At 40.1% G+C, this 16951-nt stretch overlaps 1 protein-coding gene across 1 annotated transcript; it reads right to left on the minus strand.

The window, feature by feature from the left end:
• Positions 1–1565: 1565 nt before the first annotated feature.
• DHFR (dihydrofolate reductase) lies at positions 1566–16774 on the minus strand. The gene is made up of 5 exons (XM_010080864.1): positions 16729–16774; positions 13818–13923; positions 12827–12953; positions 3341–3456; positions 1566–1673 (listed from the first exon to the last, which is right to left on the minus strand). Exons 1-5 carry the CDS (start codon positions 16751–16753, stop codon positions 1586–1588), a joined length of 462 nt encoding a protein of 153 aa, XP_010079166.1. The 5' UTR covers positions 16754–16774; the 3' UTR covers positions 1566–1585.
• Positions 16775–16951: the final 177 nt, after the last annotated feature.

Below are 16951 nucleotides of genomic sequence, written 5' to 3' on the forward strand. Positions count from 1 at the left end.
AAATTAGTGCTTTCAGCCAAAAGGCTTGAAGTAGGCTGTGTACCCAGGATGGTTAAGACAAGAGAGGACTTCCATGAAAGATCAATGTATCCCTGAACTGCTGCCTGAGACTTCCTGGCTCCATTTCTCTCATTATGCTTTCAAACTTGATTACCTTTTCCTCTACACCAGTATGTTTTAAAGATTGTTATAACTATATATACCATCCCAGTCAAACCCTGGACTTTTGACGCTTTCTCAATGCTAGATGTTTTGAGTTAGGAGATACTCAAAATGTTTGTTTAGGTAGATGGGTTCTGATGCCGCCTCATGCCTTTCATCACTCAAGGAATTATTAGGGATGCTGCTGTGTATTGTTGTGGAGGACTATTCGTGCAGTTTTGCAGACTGCAGATTGACTGTCCAGGCTCGTGGTGTCTCAAAACATTCCAGTTGTAGATAAGAAGATGGCGAGGAATGCACCAAAGGCCTTACTAACAATGGACTCAATCGAAGCCTCCTGATGTCCAGTTGTAGATAAGATGGTGGGGAATGCGCTGAAGGCCTTACTCCATGGACTGGCAAACCCCTGCTGAGTAAGGCCATCAAGGATAGACATCAAACTCCTGCTGAGTCTAACAATGGACTCAGTCTTGCTCTTACAACAAAGTAGCAAACCCGTGCTGAGTAAGGCCCTGCCTCTGCCTATAAAAGGCGAATAAACAAAGAGAAGGAGCCTGCTTGCGCCCACCACCTGAGGACTCCTGAGATGCAGACAGACTGATCAAGCAACCCTCGCCCCCCACCAAGATGTCAACGCTTTTCTCCAAGGATCCAAAGAGTGGTGAAAACTTTTCTCTCTTTTTCTTTCTCTTTTTCCTCCCTTTTTCTCTTCAAGTATCCCTTGATCTCTCTCTCTGGCACATATGGCAACACCTTGTAAGTTTTATGCCAGCTCCTTTTGGGGCTTGTTTAGCAGGTTTTCTGTAGGTTGTTTATTTTAATACTGAAAAGTGATTGCAAGTGTTGTGAGCGGCTGCGGGTTTCTTAGTATTGTTGGAGATTATGCTGTCGTTATCACATCGCTGTAAGATTTGGTGTTATTGGCGGTTGGTAGTGTTGTCATGGATTGTCTTTACCAAGTGATTTTCCTTTTCCCTTGACTCTGTTGTATACCCCACATTTTCCCTTTTCCCTAAACAATTATATGCATTAAAGTTATAAGCCAGTATGCAATTCTTTGGTGCTGTCTCACCTTAATTTGCCCCAACGGAATGTATATATAGAACCTCCACGAACCCCACTCATCCCACCCAGGGTGGTTCTACCAGCTGGGTCGCAACAATTGTAAAGGTCAGTACAAAGTCTCATGCAACCTTTGTTGCAATACTCCTTAGAGCTACCTCTTTCATGCTGCTGACCATGGTCACATTTCAACTGCAGGGTGTACATTCAGAGTGTGGGGTGTGTTTTCTGGAATCATTCACTACTGAGGTATTATACTATTAGGCAGGATTTTCTCTCAGTAATTTAATATACATTTGCACTCAGTAAGATCTCATGATGTAAAAAGCCTGCTCTTACAGAGAAGTACAAAAAGCCTCATTTATTGTGCCGTGACTGTTTTTTCATACACTTCAAATTTGTACTGAATACCATTCTCTTCTTGGATACCAGCAGGGACACCTGGGTACCTGGAGAGGGGAGAAAAAAAAGCAAAAGCCAACAAGTAGGTAAAAATTGCATTATGAGTTACCTGTAATTTATCCAATCAATTTGAAAAGACAGTTGTTTGAAAAAGGAGATGAAAATACCACCCTTACAACACGTATACTAAGTACAAACTATTTTTAGGAGTCACGTTAACTACTATCAGCAACTTGTATGCATATCTTTTTAAATCAAGAAAGCATACTCTGACACAAAAAAAGCTCCACCTTTCTGGCTTAATCAAAAAACCCCAACATTTTTATTAAAGCCTCCAACATGTAATTTAAGATGTCTGCAAAGTTACAAGAACACTTTTAGGGTTTTTTTTGCTTTGCTTTTCCTCAGATGGTTTAGAGGAAATGCTGTGGTAAAGGTTTCTCACAAGTCTATGAGAGCTTCTAGAAGCAGCTGACTGCTACCATACAAAGTGTTGCTCTGTATTCCAGATTTACTAAAACAGTTTTTATTAGTAGACACTACAAAAATTTCTTCAGCTCCCTGTGACAGAATAAGGATTTTGTATGAGTAGTGGTGACTTTGAGGGAGAAGGAAATCTTAAAATTTATTTGCTAAGTTTGACTCTACCAGGTTTCCACTTTAGTGGGGGAACTATCTGCTATTTTATAAATTCATGTTTTAAGACCAAATTCTCATTTCAGTACACTGGCCAAAACCAAACAGCAAAGAGGGAGAGAGAGGAGCTTTGGGTTAGACATCAGGATACTGAAGTAGGCTTGTGATACTGCACAGCACAGTTCAGATCATATTAGTTGAAAAAGGTGACTTGCCCTCTCCACTCACCTTGTTTGTCTCTCCTGCATCCTTTCCTGCCCCTACCTATTCTCCCCCACTTCAGTGTTAATCCATTCCTGTGCCCCATGCAGAGACCTTGACTTGCCATACTTTCTATTTCTTCCACTGCTGGTTTGTAACCAGCTGGGAACTAAAATGGGAGCAGCAAGAAGAGAAGAGGTCCTTTCCTTCCTGGTTCTTCAGGGAGACACTTTAATTTTTGCCACCTCCCTGCCTCCTGTTAGATGTAATCTCATTGGAGAGGAGATTAAAAAAAATGACTGGAATATGGCAAGGATAACAGAGATGAAACCACAGTGAAAGACAGAAACTTACAGTTTAATATTTGTTACTACTAAGTTTGTTAGGAAGAAATAATTTTCTCAAGAGGAAGGAATAACCTTAGGAAGAGCCTATAAAGGCTCAAACATCCCTGCTCAAACCCATTTAATTTGTCCTTGGCAATTTACCAAAGACATTCAGAGGCTAAATATCACTGCCTAACAAAATACTGAGAGTTCTGAAGCTTAGTAAATATTTGAGCAATTCTAAAGTGAGAAACAACAAGAAAGCTATTTTTCAAGTAAAATGACAAATGCAGTTCTTTACTGTAAATATTATAGGAAGGCTGAAGAACACAGCAAGTTCCAATGACCTCTCTGTGCTGCAATGAGTGTGGTGCAATCCAGGTCAAAGTAAAGTAAAATATGGCTTTGGGGAAAAAACAGAGTGACAAGCACCTCTAACTCAAAACAGAACATGGCCTTCATAGGACCTTTACACATTTAAATTAGTTTATTAAGTCTTCCATCTGAACAGTAGAACACACCTGAAGACTAGTATGCATCTCGATACTTACTGTGTGAGAAGTCTGAAGTCTTTGTAGTTGATTTCTGGGAAAAATGTGTCACTTTCAAATTCCTGAAAAATTCTTGTCACAAACAATCGATGATTAATTGGCTTCTCCATTGCTTCCTTTAAAAACAACAGAAACAATTAAAATTGAATTGCTCCCTGGAAAACAGCCCAACCACGCATGAATTAGTGTTGTTTACTAACATTTTTAATATTCTTGTTTTATAACACTATTTGAAGTCTGCAAGAAAATATCAAGTGTAAGTTCATATTTGGAACACTAGCTTTCTTTACCAACTCTCCAAATTCTTGTTCCGCCTGCACCAGCCATCACCATGGCAGCATTCATACAGAGCCAAGAGATAAGAGTCTTACCAGATTTTCTACTTGTAGATAGCACACCACATACATTATCTAAAACCGAAAATCAGTTACTATTTCATATATTATGGGATTTAAGCAAAGCTGTGAAAATTGAACTGTGAATCTCTTCTGGACTCTGCCCAAGAGCACTTTCTAGAGGGATAATTTTGTCTTGCAGAAGTTCCACCTGCTAAGTGGCAGCAATACCTATTTCAGAGCTTGGAGCATCTAACATAATTAAGCAAAACTGATGAGTAGACCTGTGAGAAGAAAGAAGCAGTATGGCCTAGTCTCAACAAGCAATTTCTGAATCACAACTCTTTGAAGGACAGGAAGCTTTAAGCAGTGGGAGATGCCCATACCTCAAGGTAATTTCTTCCAATGTTTAATTAAGAGTACTGCTAAGGATTTATAATGTATTTTTAGTCTGTATTAGTTTGCAATTCCAGTGATAAAATTACCTATTAGTTTAACTTCAAAGTTTGATCTCTGGATTATGGTAAATTGATAATATGCATTTAAAGTTACACAACAACAACAACAACAGCAACAACAAAGTTTCCAAGCTCCTTGGATGAAAACAGTTATGCAGACACCTGCTAGGTTAGTTCCTCGGTAACAAATTCACACAAACTCAGGAAGTAAAAAAAGACATTTTTTCTCCAGCTCAGACTGAAAAGTCACCTCTTCCAGAGTCTCTTGGCATTAAATTAACTCATTAAAAGCTATAGTAGTGCCTGGTTACAATATATTTTTGAAAAGTTTACAGCTGTTTCTCCTTTTCCCTTAAATTGGCAATGAGCAATGCTCTTTGTTAAAGGTGATTCACCATGCAGCATGCTATTAGGTACTACTTTGACAAGTACAGGAACCAAGAGCAAATTTAATCCCATATAATTAATTGGTATCACTGCTGAGAAGATAGTTTCTAGAAAAGCTGCTCTATTACTAGAGAATGGCTTAAAATGGAAGGAGTAAGTCACAGCACGCCAGCATCCAACTGCCTTGAACTGGTGTTCACCCAGTTTACACATAAATACCACATTTTTTCTTTCTTTAAACAAAGGTGGGAGGTAAGAGGAGAAACATACACCTGCAGAAGGACAGAAGAAGAATAATCTGCTTAGCAAATAAAAATGTACCATGTTCTGTAAAAAAAGATACTTTTGTTTTGTAGTAGAGGAATAAATCAACTTCCTATCCAGCTCTATGGGAATTCTGCTTCAGCAAGAAGTCTGTTCCACCAAGACAGGTCAGGGAAGAGCATACAGAGTTGGAGTGACTGACCATAGATGTTACAAAGAAAGCTGAACTTAGCACAAAGGGGACTGAAGAGTGACCTTCGTTCTAGATAAATAGTTGTGAGTCGAGTGAACCAGCCAGTTGTAAAACTGTTTTGTCCCTAAGTTGATAAAAAAAAGTTCAAATGCTTCCTGAGATAGCCAGACCTGCTCTGTGGGTCTGTGTGTGTATGTGGCACACAAATACTAAACAAGAAACAAAAAGAACTTGGAGAAGAGCAACACGCTTGAGCTGGTTTCAACACACACATTCCTTCTCAGTACCCTGGAATGCCTACCGTCATGACAGTGAACATGGTACAGTGATGAGAAGAAGGAGAAACACGTTTGTAAAGTGATTTGACTTTATATTTAAGTTACTCTGCTAAGTGTAAGTTTCACTTGTATTGCGATTTAAGTTGAATCCCATCATGGGCTGACATCCTGGACCTGGCTTTGGCCTGTCTCCACGGTCACATCTAGTCCTCCCAGAGCTATGTCTGACTCTGGCTACCTTCATAGGGTCTGATCCTGCCTTGTAGACCTGCCTCATCACCATGAGCCCTGCCTGGTGAGGCCCATGTCAGTCATGTTATTGCCCACAGTCCTGTCCCTTTGGGAGCACCTGGTCCTTCATGTTCCCTGACAGTAACTTTGGAAAACTCTAGATCAATAAATTTTGTATCAAACACCAAACCTTCCACATGTGGAGTCTCTAGAGGAACCTGTCCAGAGAGGACTGGACTCCGACCACCTCTGCAAACTACTGGTTTGGACCTGGCAGGATGGGAAGGCACTTTTTCACAACTCTGGCGTTTGTATGAGGATTCAGGTAGTTCTTCACTGACATTCAGTTCACTCTTGTCCTGTCCATTCCACTCTATTTCACCACTTTTTTTGGTACAGAAGACAAGTTAGAGGATGCATAGTGCTGATTTGATAGAATGTTGACATACTTAACTCTGATTTTAATCAAGGAAATATACATTATGCATATTTACTCTAATGAACAATTCCCTTGTAAGTGGATCTCAGACTGAATGCAACACTTCAAAAACATGGTAACATACACATTAGTCTCTATTCCAATAAGTATGAAATAAAAACTGCTTTATCTTATACAGAGGGAATGTAGAAAAATTGCTGTTATTTCTTTTATAGTTTACAGGAAATTCAGAGATACTAAACGTAACCTTTAAAATGTATGTTTTAGTGTATTAGCTAGTAAAGTTTTGGCAGGCTTGAAAAAAATCACTAGTGACTCAAATTGTTAATACTTCTCTCTTTTAAAGAAGCGATCCTTATGGTACAGCAAAGATTTGAAGCTTTAGCATATGTGGCATTACAACCCACTCAGGACGTTCAGAACCCAGTGAAGCTTATATGCTTAGCCAAGAAACTATTTAAGAGGGTAATTAATCATCTGCAAGAGACTTGCTGCACCAAATATGAATAGCAACTTCATAATTCAATGAGTTTGAAGAATGAAAGGGGGTAGATTACCAAACACCATATGTCAAATACTAATACATAAGAAGACACCTGAGCATGAATACAGTTTTCCCTTGGAGATCACTGGGAATTTAATTTTCCAGCTCAAGCCTCTTTGTTGAAGAATTTCCCCAAACACAATTTATCACCAGGATCTATTTTCTGTTATGGCCAGCCTAGATACTAACTAAACAGCAAAACCAACAAAACTTCTTATGAAAGAACTTTTCGTTCTGTTATGAAATTACAAGTTTGTTCTCCAAATTTAATACATGAATACAATTCTGTACTTCAGCAATGTGACCTTGAGTGTCATTGTTTGCTTCTGCGGCATTGAGAAAGCAACAAACTCAGTAGGAACACGTAAATTAGAAGAGACAATTTTAAATGTTCAAGATGCCGTAGGAAAAACTGTTTTATCAAGGTGAAAACCTGTTTGACATATAGCCTGTTTTGGTTTTACTAAAAAGGCCTTGGTTATGAAGACCTGAGTCATAAATTTTTCAATTCTTTTTTCTTTCTTTTTAAGTTTTTTTTACTAGTTTTTTTTTTTTGTTTGTTTGTTTTTTTTTTTTTCTTCCACTGGTAGGTTCACTGTTAGGGACTTGTGCCTGGTTATTTTTACAAAGCAAGATTTATACTAAATACTCCACCAAAAACACAGCATAAGACCATATCATCCACATAAGTAAAGCTACATCTGTTTTTGTTTTGTTTTGTTTTGTTTTCTTTTTTTAAAAGTCCCTGTTTAATATTTGGGGATGTGCTGGATGTATAGATTCTATTCCTAGTAAAATCTGAATGTTGTTTTTAATCACTTTAAGACACACAGTTTAAATCCAGTTAAGAGACACTGATGTAATTTATAGTGACCAGACTCCCTTAGGATCTCAAGGCAGCACTATTTTTCACTTAAAGCCAAGACTGTAACTGCTCAATTAAGAGACAATACCTCCACGCAGAGTGCATCTACATTAGTGTCTTAACTCAGAACAGAAACATGGTTTTGAAATGAAACTTCCAGTTGCCCCCAACCACCATGCTTTATTTGTACAGGGGAGGAATTTTGGTGTGGGCAAATTAAATTTTTGGAGGATGAAACCAAGCCAGAAAACCTGCTCCCAGAACATGTCTGCTAAGCTCCAAGGGCTAACAGGGACTCAAGGGCCAGAACCACTGAGTGAGTTACGACCATAAGTTTTCCTGCACACAACAAGCACTCATGAGCCAGCAGATGGCTTGCAAAACATCAAGTGCTCATGCAAAATCATGGAGTGCCTCTCATGATACATAGCGGCTTCGTAATTGCTGTGACCTACTGGCCACCGCTGGGCTGCTACACTCTTCCTTCCACATCCATACAGTCAAAAGCAACATCAACTCCTTCTGGAACTCAGAAGACCCAGAAAAGTGCAGATTATCCAGTACAGCATCACACTGAGATCCAAAGAAATGAAACTTGTAAACCTGTGCTGTAAGAAGTCCAAAAACTTACATGGAGGCAACAGCACTACCTTGCGGCTCTATCAGAAGATTACAAACTTGATGAGGTGATCAATGTCATGTCAAACTTAAAAAGATGAAGGCTGCATCAGGTTTTGAACACCCAGTGGACTACGGGAGCTGTTTTCAATCGTTTCTGCTCTCCCTTCCTAATACCAATACTCTACTCAGCTCTGCCTTTTCCTGTTGCAGAGGTCAAGAAGAGACAGTTTCCAGAGTATGCTGCTGAACACAGCACTAACGTAACCTATGTGACGTCCTGGATGGCCACCCTGTTCAGAGCTCACCTTCCTCTATTCTTCACAGGACTTGATGCAGATGTGAGCTTATGCCAACGCTCCCACCACCCTGGAGAGAACTGTGTCCTTGAGAACCTAGGAGCAGTGGGGAAGATGGCCATAAAAAACAGGCAGCTGCACTGTGTCCTTATAAATGTTCAGAGACTGTCAGGCTTGCTCCTGTCTCCTCTACAGCCCTAGGAGAAAGAGGCTGTAAACAGTAGCAGTCCCTTGCCTCCGTTCCATCCCTTGCCTCTCTGTTGCTAAGGGCAGCACCCTGCCCTGAAATGCCATCCTGGAGTGCATGCTCTAGCACCTTTGCTTGCCTCTGTTCTTAGAGGCTGAGCAGGGCACAACAGCCATCTGTACTTGAGATTGCGAGACAGGCTGGACACCTGTGTCACAAAGACTGCCCTTCTGCGCTCAGACATCTGGGTAGATACTCCACCTCAGCATAACTCTCTGGATAAGCCAGGCTTGTGTGTCAGGCTCGTGTTTCAGCATGGTGTCTGGGCAGGGCAGCATGAAGCACAGAAGAGACACTATTTCAGGTAAGGTAGCTGTTCAAACATCTTGCATGAGCCTCTGCAGAGAGAAGGTGCAAGCATCCCTTTTCAGTCTGAGGTTCTTTGGAAACCTCCTGAAACATGTATGAATCTGTCTCAGTTCATGGGCCACCCTTGGTAACCCTTTTGGCTTGCTACTCTGGGTCTAGAACCTAGCTGAGATGTGCGTGCTGCCCACAGCACCCAAAAAGGGTGTGGGAAACCAAAGAGAGCAAAAGCCTGGAAGACCATGAGCATGTTCCCTCCTCACACCACCTACGGAAGTATGGTTTGAAGGATTGCTCCAGGGAGCTCAGTGACAACAACCCTGATAATGGCAGACCTCCCCATCCCAAACTGATTAACTGATCAGAAGTTGCTAAGGTTAGGAGCTGGTGCTAAAATGCTCCACAGGACAGTAAGCCACTCTCTTGAATAATGATATGGACTCTGGAAGTGTTGTCAATGGCAAAGCTATTGTAGTAGCTGTTGGCAGATGGCCTCAGTTGTGCACCCTCACATGCAATACCTTCTGCATCTACTTTTTATTCTCCAGGATCCCCATACCAATGGGATGCCACCAGCCTGAGCTCAGTCCCTGTTCCAAGAGACACAGACCAACCAAGGCAGAGCAGCTACAGTGAAGACTCCAACAAAGCTGTTATCCCCACATCTTCAAGCTCAGCCTTTAAGACATCCACAACAGCCTGTGACAGGCTGTCAAAGCAGCCCTCCTGAAGCGTGTGCACTGGGTGCATGTGTGAGATTACTGTCCCCTTTTGTAGTGATCCTGACTGAAAGACAGTCACTGTACATTAAGGAGTTAGCAATCTATATAACAATCAACCTGAAGAGACCCAGCCCTGTACTGTGCTGCATAAAGTCCTTGGCCACAGGATAAGCTCAGACAGAAGACTGTAACACAGGAGGCTGCAGGCAGCTCCCACTTGGTACCAATGACTATACCACCTGCATGTCCTTGCTTTTATCTAAAAGAACAGCAAGTTCTCATGTAAACATCCTTTCTGTTTGACAGCAGAAATTATGAATAGATTTGTTTTCTTGTAAGAAAGTTGTCTAACAGCTTGAATGACCAAAACAGGCTCTGCGCAGCATGCTCATTCAATGCCACACAACTTGGGAGTTCTCAGCATCCATGAGGATGCAAGATTACTTACACTATTCTGTCCTTCTTTAAAGTGTTAGCTCTAATTAGCAGTATTTTAAATGACACTTTACAGAGCCTGGGTGCCCTTCTTACTGAGATCACAATGGACTAGCTCCTCCTGGTGCAAAACAACTCTCTGCTGCACTGTTGTATGGCTATGCTTAGATGCAGAAGAGAATTTACTGAGCAGGCACAGTAGTGCTACTTGTAAATGAGTAGGAGGAGCCAGGTACAAGATCAGGAATAGAAAATGGTTGATGGCGGTTGGGACCATCATCTGCAGGAGGAAAATGAAAAGAAAAGTATGGTGCTTTCTCGAGTGGCCCGCTCTCCTCATCAAGGTCTGTCCTCATAAAGCTCTATCCGGTTTGAAAGATTTGAACTTTCAGTTAAACTCCCTAATGTACTAAAAGAGGCAACGTCAGGTCCTTAGCACTACCTGTTTCAAACCACTCCTGTTGCACTTACCTGCTGAAGTAGTTACAGACGCTTTCTCCATTACAGGCTTGCACTAATAAACACAAACAGCTCTAAACTTTTGAGCCGTACAACATAGTAAAACCAAAATAATGCTTTAAAAGCAAATACCTATAACTACTGAATAAAATTATTCACTTCAATTACCAATTGCTGTTTTACTTCCCAAATATTTCTACATGGAATAATGGAAATATTCCTGTAATCCTTTGCAAATCTTTAATTCAGGCACTAAAAATATTACTTGCAGTTTTGGTAGAGGTGTATGGTTTCCATCAAACCTTTTAAATTAAGATCACTAAGCTAGTTTGAATGCAGGAATCTGTATAAAACTGTCAGCTTTCTCCCTAATGAACTACAAATTCCTTCGAAACATGCTGAGTAGATGCTTGAAAGGGGAAAACCAGTTGAAATATTATGTGATATTTCCTTACACTGATCAGCACAAGTAATATGTTGCAAAAGTACTCTCAATCAAAACTGTCTTTTTATAATCTAAGTATTGGCGAGTAATAGTCTAAAAAATTGCATTGTTTTCTACAAGATATCAGACAGACATTGGAAAAACAGCTAAAATTAGAAGTCTACAACACAGACACTCCTGGAGGAATATGCAAGGATAATCACTCTTCGCAGCACTAAATGAGTATGCGGCCATTGCACAGAAGGGATAAATGCTTTTGCTCACACTATGCATCCTGCAGAATTACAGGCAGAAGCCTAGTCTAGCCTCTTGCTCACGTTGGGCAGTCATGCCCAACGTAAAGACTGTCGCAGAACTAAACTTGCTCTTTACCGCCCGGAAGCCTGGAAGCAGGCATTTTAACGTCTGAGTGTAAAGGACAGGTTACTTCTGTAATACTTGATTACAGACTGAAAGCATTTGAATACCAAATACGTGGTGGACTTCACCCCACACAAAAGTGATTATAAAACATAAGTTTAAAAAAAAAAAGATAGAGGAACAACAGTGTTTTACAGGTTATTTGCATATGCATCTTATTTTTCCTACAACCTTAGCAATATCAAACTACTTCCCTTTATTTACTGTAAGAGATGCATTTCCTAAGACACAGAGAAGACATTCATGAAAGACACACGCTGCAAAGGCAATATCAGAACATGTACTTTCCCACCCCATATACAAAGCATATTATCAGCCCTAATTTGCTACCAAGAGCATGAGGGCATTTTCATCATATACCTGAAGTTCAACTGCCAAACAAGAAGTGGAGTATATTTCCCAGCATACTTGTAATGACTAAAGAACAGAATTGTTTTTCCTTTACTATAAAAAAAATTGCTTTATAATTCTTAATTAAGATTTTTTTCTCAGATGAAAGAATGCTTATTGTTGTCCTTGTTCCATATTCTCCCGATTGACATGAAAGGGACTAGGGTTGATGGCCATAATCTTTTCTGTGGTACTGTTTGACAATAAATACAAGCACTTAACAAAAGAAGACAAAATAAATTGGGAGTTAAAGGGCAGAACCCTGAATGTTAGGGGCCGAAAGGCTGACCCTAGGGATGCAAGTGGAGGCATGGAGAGTTAACTAAACTTTACATATGTATAAAATGATGATGAGAGGAAGGGTTTGGGGGAAGGGAGAAAGATGTCTGAGAAAACACAGGGCAGCAAGAAAATAGGTTTTACTCCAGACCTTCACGTTGCACAGCCAGTATCTTACTTGAGGACAGGAAGACCATTGCATTTGTGGGAAAACAGGGCAGTTCATACAGGGCTTTGCCTGTGCAAAGATGGTCCTAAGAAAAAAGTGACACACGCTACCTTTTTGGCACTTGAACAGACACCTGAATACCAAGACACTCTAGACACCAAGAGAAACCTGGGGAGTGGGAACAGTATGGACACCTGGTTGCTGGATGGGAAAACAGAGTCAGTTCTATGTTTTGTTGTATGATTATTTGCTTTTATTGCTGACACCATCACCTGCCATCTCCCTCTAAATCCTCTTTTCTTACCTGTATAAAGTATCTGTCATGCTCTGGCTAAAAAATGCTGAATCATTTTTCCTTTTTCCCCATATCCTCTGCAGAGTCAGTCTACTACCTCAGTGAAATAAACATAACAATATGGGTCTTGGTGTAAAAATCTAACAATCTAGGTACTTAAGAAAAGGTCTCAAAGGCACAATGACTATATGACACTACACCATTAGCAAGAGCAACATTTGGTTACTTGTAAAGATATTTTAAACTTGCAAGTTGAAATTTTACTCTCCAAGACTTGTTCTGTTGGAATCACTGGAGTTTGCTGGGTCACATGAAGGAAAGGCACTTCCTAAAGTGTAAGTAATAGGAACTTAAGCCATTCTCATCCCATTGCACAAAATGAGTAATTTAGGAGCACTCTAAACATACCTTGTAAACTGAAGCGCCTCCAACGATCCAAACCATGTCTACTTTACTTTTTAACTCTGGCGAATCCAAAAGAGCTAAAGCATCATCCAGACTTTTGGAAAGGTAATGTGCTCCTTTCGGGGTTTCCCTAGAAAAAGCCTAGTTTTATTACTAAATAGTTAAAGGACCATTCATCATGATAATCAATACAATCTAGACATACAATGTGTTTCGCCGAATTAAAAAATGACTAAATGTTTCACATTAGTAATCATTGATACACTGTTAGATGTTAGAATTCTCATCTGACTGCAGGATTGTTTAATAAACCACCGTTTAATCATAAATGACTTATGAGGTTTTATAAATTACTGATCCGAAATTTTATATCATGTTTTTAAAAAAGCATAACTGAGAAATCTAGACATCTATAAAATTAAATACAGATTTCTACTTGAATCCTAGAACATTAGAATTTCATTCAATACAAGTAAACAAAAAGCCCCTATCCTCCCACCCCTGATATTTAGCCCCAAACCCACCAACATCCTCCAAAGTGATCAACTATTATAAGTGGATATTTTTGGTCAAGAATACTTGGATGACTGTGGGTGATGCATTCAAGAAGGGAGTTCCGAAAAATGACCGGTCTTTTTCCTTGAATGTTCATAAAAATAAAACTTCAAAAAACAGAAGAAGAGCCACCTATCCAACCAGGAACTAGAGAAATACAGTTAAATACATGTGTCTGAAAGACTACTGATAATTGCTAGATGGTTTGTGTGTAGAGGCAGGATTAGTATTTATTACGCAAAGTAATGACAATTATCTTGTGATTTAATTATAAAGTAAAAGAAATAACAATTAAAAAACTAAAGTAGTGATATCACTCAGAACCAATAGCAGAGATCAAAAATGTTGCATTTAGAATGACTTTAGGATGTATCGCTATACACATTTTTAGGTGCAGCCTTTTATTTTGTTTTACAGGCCTATTATTCACCATACATACTTGAGCTCCGTGCTAAGCACTATATTAATTCTGCCTTTTAAAGGACGATTCTTCTCAGGAATGGAGAACCAGGTTTTTCTACCCATTATCACTGCATTCTGTTTACCTGAGTAAAAGAGAAAACACTTACTTAAAGGGTACTCTGTACCAAATTTGTTTTGGTCATTTAGTGACACTGATGGACTTTCCCTCCCCCTTTAGAACTCCATTTCAGCAGTTAACAGAAGTACGAGATTAGGCCCTGATTCTCAAATTGAAGTCACATACACAGAACACATTTGTGGCCTCAAAGCCTTGTCAGGCAGTTGACACCAATGCAGTTTCATGCACACCTATAAACTTATAATTGAAAGAAAATTTAAAAAGGCACGTCACTGCCCATTTCATGCATTACATGGACATTGGCTCTGCTATATTTACAGGACCAAATTAATCTTCACGTGTGAGACCAACTCACACCTTCAAAAGAGTCCTCTTAGTGTGAAAAAGCATTGTTGTCCTCTTTACAAATTCAAGCAGCATACAATAATCAACTCTGTGTTTGCATGTTCCGTCATTCCAGTCATATGATCAGGAATAACTGCCACCCTTGAGTGTTATTAAAAAAAAAAAAAAGCCAGGTAAAAGGATAACTTTTAGAAGAACTAGACAAATTAAATCTAAAGCAGAAGTGCAACAGATGTTCAATCATATTCTAGAATTCACCTGTAAGTATCATTTCTGACCAAACTCAAACACTCATAACCTGATTATCTCCTATATATGCCCTGCTAAGAAGAGGTTTCTTTTTATGAGCAAATAGAAATGTCAGAGAAATAAATGCAGAGGTTGAGACTCACAAAAGGTAACAGGAAGTTTTTTACAGTCTTACACAGCAGGACAGATTTTAGAGAAGACAGTATTTGTTCCCAGCTATCCGCCTGGCTTCTCGATCTGAAAGAGGCTGCATGTACTAGACCGCACCAGAGAACCAATGCTCCAGTTGTTTACTGGCAGTGTCTAAAGACCCTTCTCCTGTAGATAAGCTTCATGAGCAAGTTTCCAAGATACATACTGCAGTGTCAATTTAGATAAGTTAGCACAGCCCACTGGCACCACTGCTAAAGGAAATCCACAAGTTCTGAAAAATACATGTCTTCTTACTAAAGATTCACAGTGGGATGCCTATGGGGTCAGAACAAAGATTTGTCTAGACCAATAGCTAATTTACAGCAGTGGCCAGTGCAGGTATGCAAGCAGACTAAAAGCAAGATCAGGTGATGCTTCTCCACTGTATTCTTCCCACTTCAAAAATCAGTGACTCTCTTACCTTTTCTGAGCCAATGGTGTTATCCCTACTGTGAAGATTTATGGCAGCATAAAGTGTTAAGAGGTCTGGTTATGAAGCAACTTACCTGCCTAGCATCTAAGGTCATAGCTTATCTAAAGATTTGCGGGCAGCATGGTGCAAAATTTTTCCTTTTAATTAGATTTAAAACATATTTTTGTGATTATGCGTTATTTGTGCCACATAAGATGCAAATTGCAGACATATAAAGACACTTACAATTGTGTTCTGTCTTTTTTGTACATAAGCTTGCAATGGGCTGCATCAGGTCTCCAAAACAGAAGTAAAATCCTTCACTTAAGACTGTTGCAAAATGAGATTAAACATTCTTTGCGGAATATGCAACAGACTTTCAAACCAGAATATTGAATAGGTCACTCAATCAAAACAAGGGCACATGTTAGGCTGCCCAGAAGACTGGGCAAACAGGGGAGTTTTGCTAGACAGCAGTTTTAACAGGAGGATGAAAAAAACACATGGGAAGGAGAGTGACCACGTAGGCAAACAGAGAAGCAGCAGCAATGTGAGAATAAACCTGTTGTCTCCGATAGCTCTAATTTTAACAGATGCACTGAGCCAGTTGCATGGCTCAGGGAGGTCCTATTCCTCCTCTCCCAGTGTTGCCTCCTGCTCCTACCATACCCCTTGTACTGGCAGTCCCTGCAGACACCTACTAGCCAGGTCTACTGGGTCAGAGAATTAAAACAGCTTACGAAAATGTCAGACAAGTCCTAAAGCCAATGTGAAAGAGGAATGGGGGCAATGTGGCAAGACTTGTCTATTCTGGCTGCCATAAGTACCCAGACAGAAGAAATAAGCTGTTTTCAATTTTTGCATTCCTATCCCTGTTTTTTTTGTGCTGATTTCACATTTTTTTCACCCCGCAGTAACTGTTTTTATCTCATCAAATCAATAGAGTCTATAACATTACTTTGCTGCAAAGGTCTTGCTGGGCCTGAACATTACTGCTGCATATTGCCAGTATGGTTGTATACGACTGTGTACAGACACGCTGCACATGGCTGCAGTACTGTTGCTGCATATTACCAGTACAGTTACGGTTTTCTGGTGTGTTGGAATAGCTCAGCAGTCAGAAAATCAAGCAAAATGACCATCACAAGGGTCAGAGGGGTAGAACAAATGGCCAAGGCTGAGCTACAGCAAACAAGTTAGATAAGCTAATACCGCCTGAAAAAAACCTTCTGGTAATTAATCAGCATACAAAAACCTTTCCAGTTTTAACTTGTTCAAGGTTGGAGTTGTAGGTGAAGAGAGGCAGGGGATGTTTTCTACTGTTGGGGAAACAGGCCTTGGAAATTCTTTTTACTTACAAACCACCTGCAGCCCAAAACTATCTGATTCACCTCCAGTTTCTTTATCTAATTGAAACAATCTGCAGATGATGTATTTAAAAAGGGGCAAAATACTTGTGAGGCTTGGGAGGGTGAGGAAGGGCAGGCTGCTTGCAGAAACAGGACTTTTAAGTCAGGAAAAAAGGAAAATTACCAGTCTTTCCCATGACTGAGACCACACAAACTGAATTTAGTCAGTAGGGGCACACGACAACAAGAAGCACAACGTTACCTTCCACATGGGTTGTGGTAGTCATTCTCTGGAAGTATTTGTACTCATTCCTGGCAAAAAAACAAGAAGAGCATTAAATGTGGTTTATGAGTAAGTTACATTTCTCTAACTGGAGAAAAGACATAACGCAAGTGCCACAGGCACCTGAAGAGAGAGGCTGGACGGGGCCTGGCCCGGTGCCATGCCTGAAGCAAAACCTTTGGCCCCAGCTTGCATAAGAGAC

The sequence above is a fragment of the Pterocles gutturalis genome, unplaced genomic scaffold, assembly GCF_000699245.1.
Source record: "Pterocles gutturalis isolate BGI_N339 unplaced genomic scaffold, ASM69924v1 scaffold44599, whole genome shotgun sequence".
In the NCBI taxonomy this organism is placed as follows: Eukaryota; Metazoa; Chordata; class Aves; order Pterocliformes; family Pteroclidae; genus Pterocles; species Pterocles gutturalis.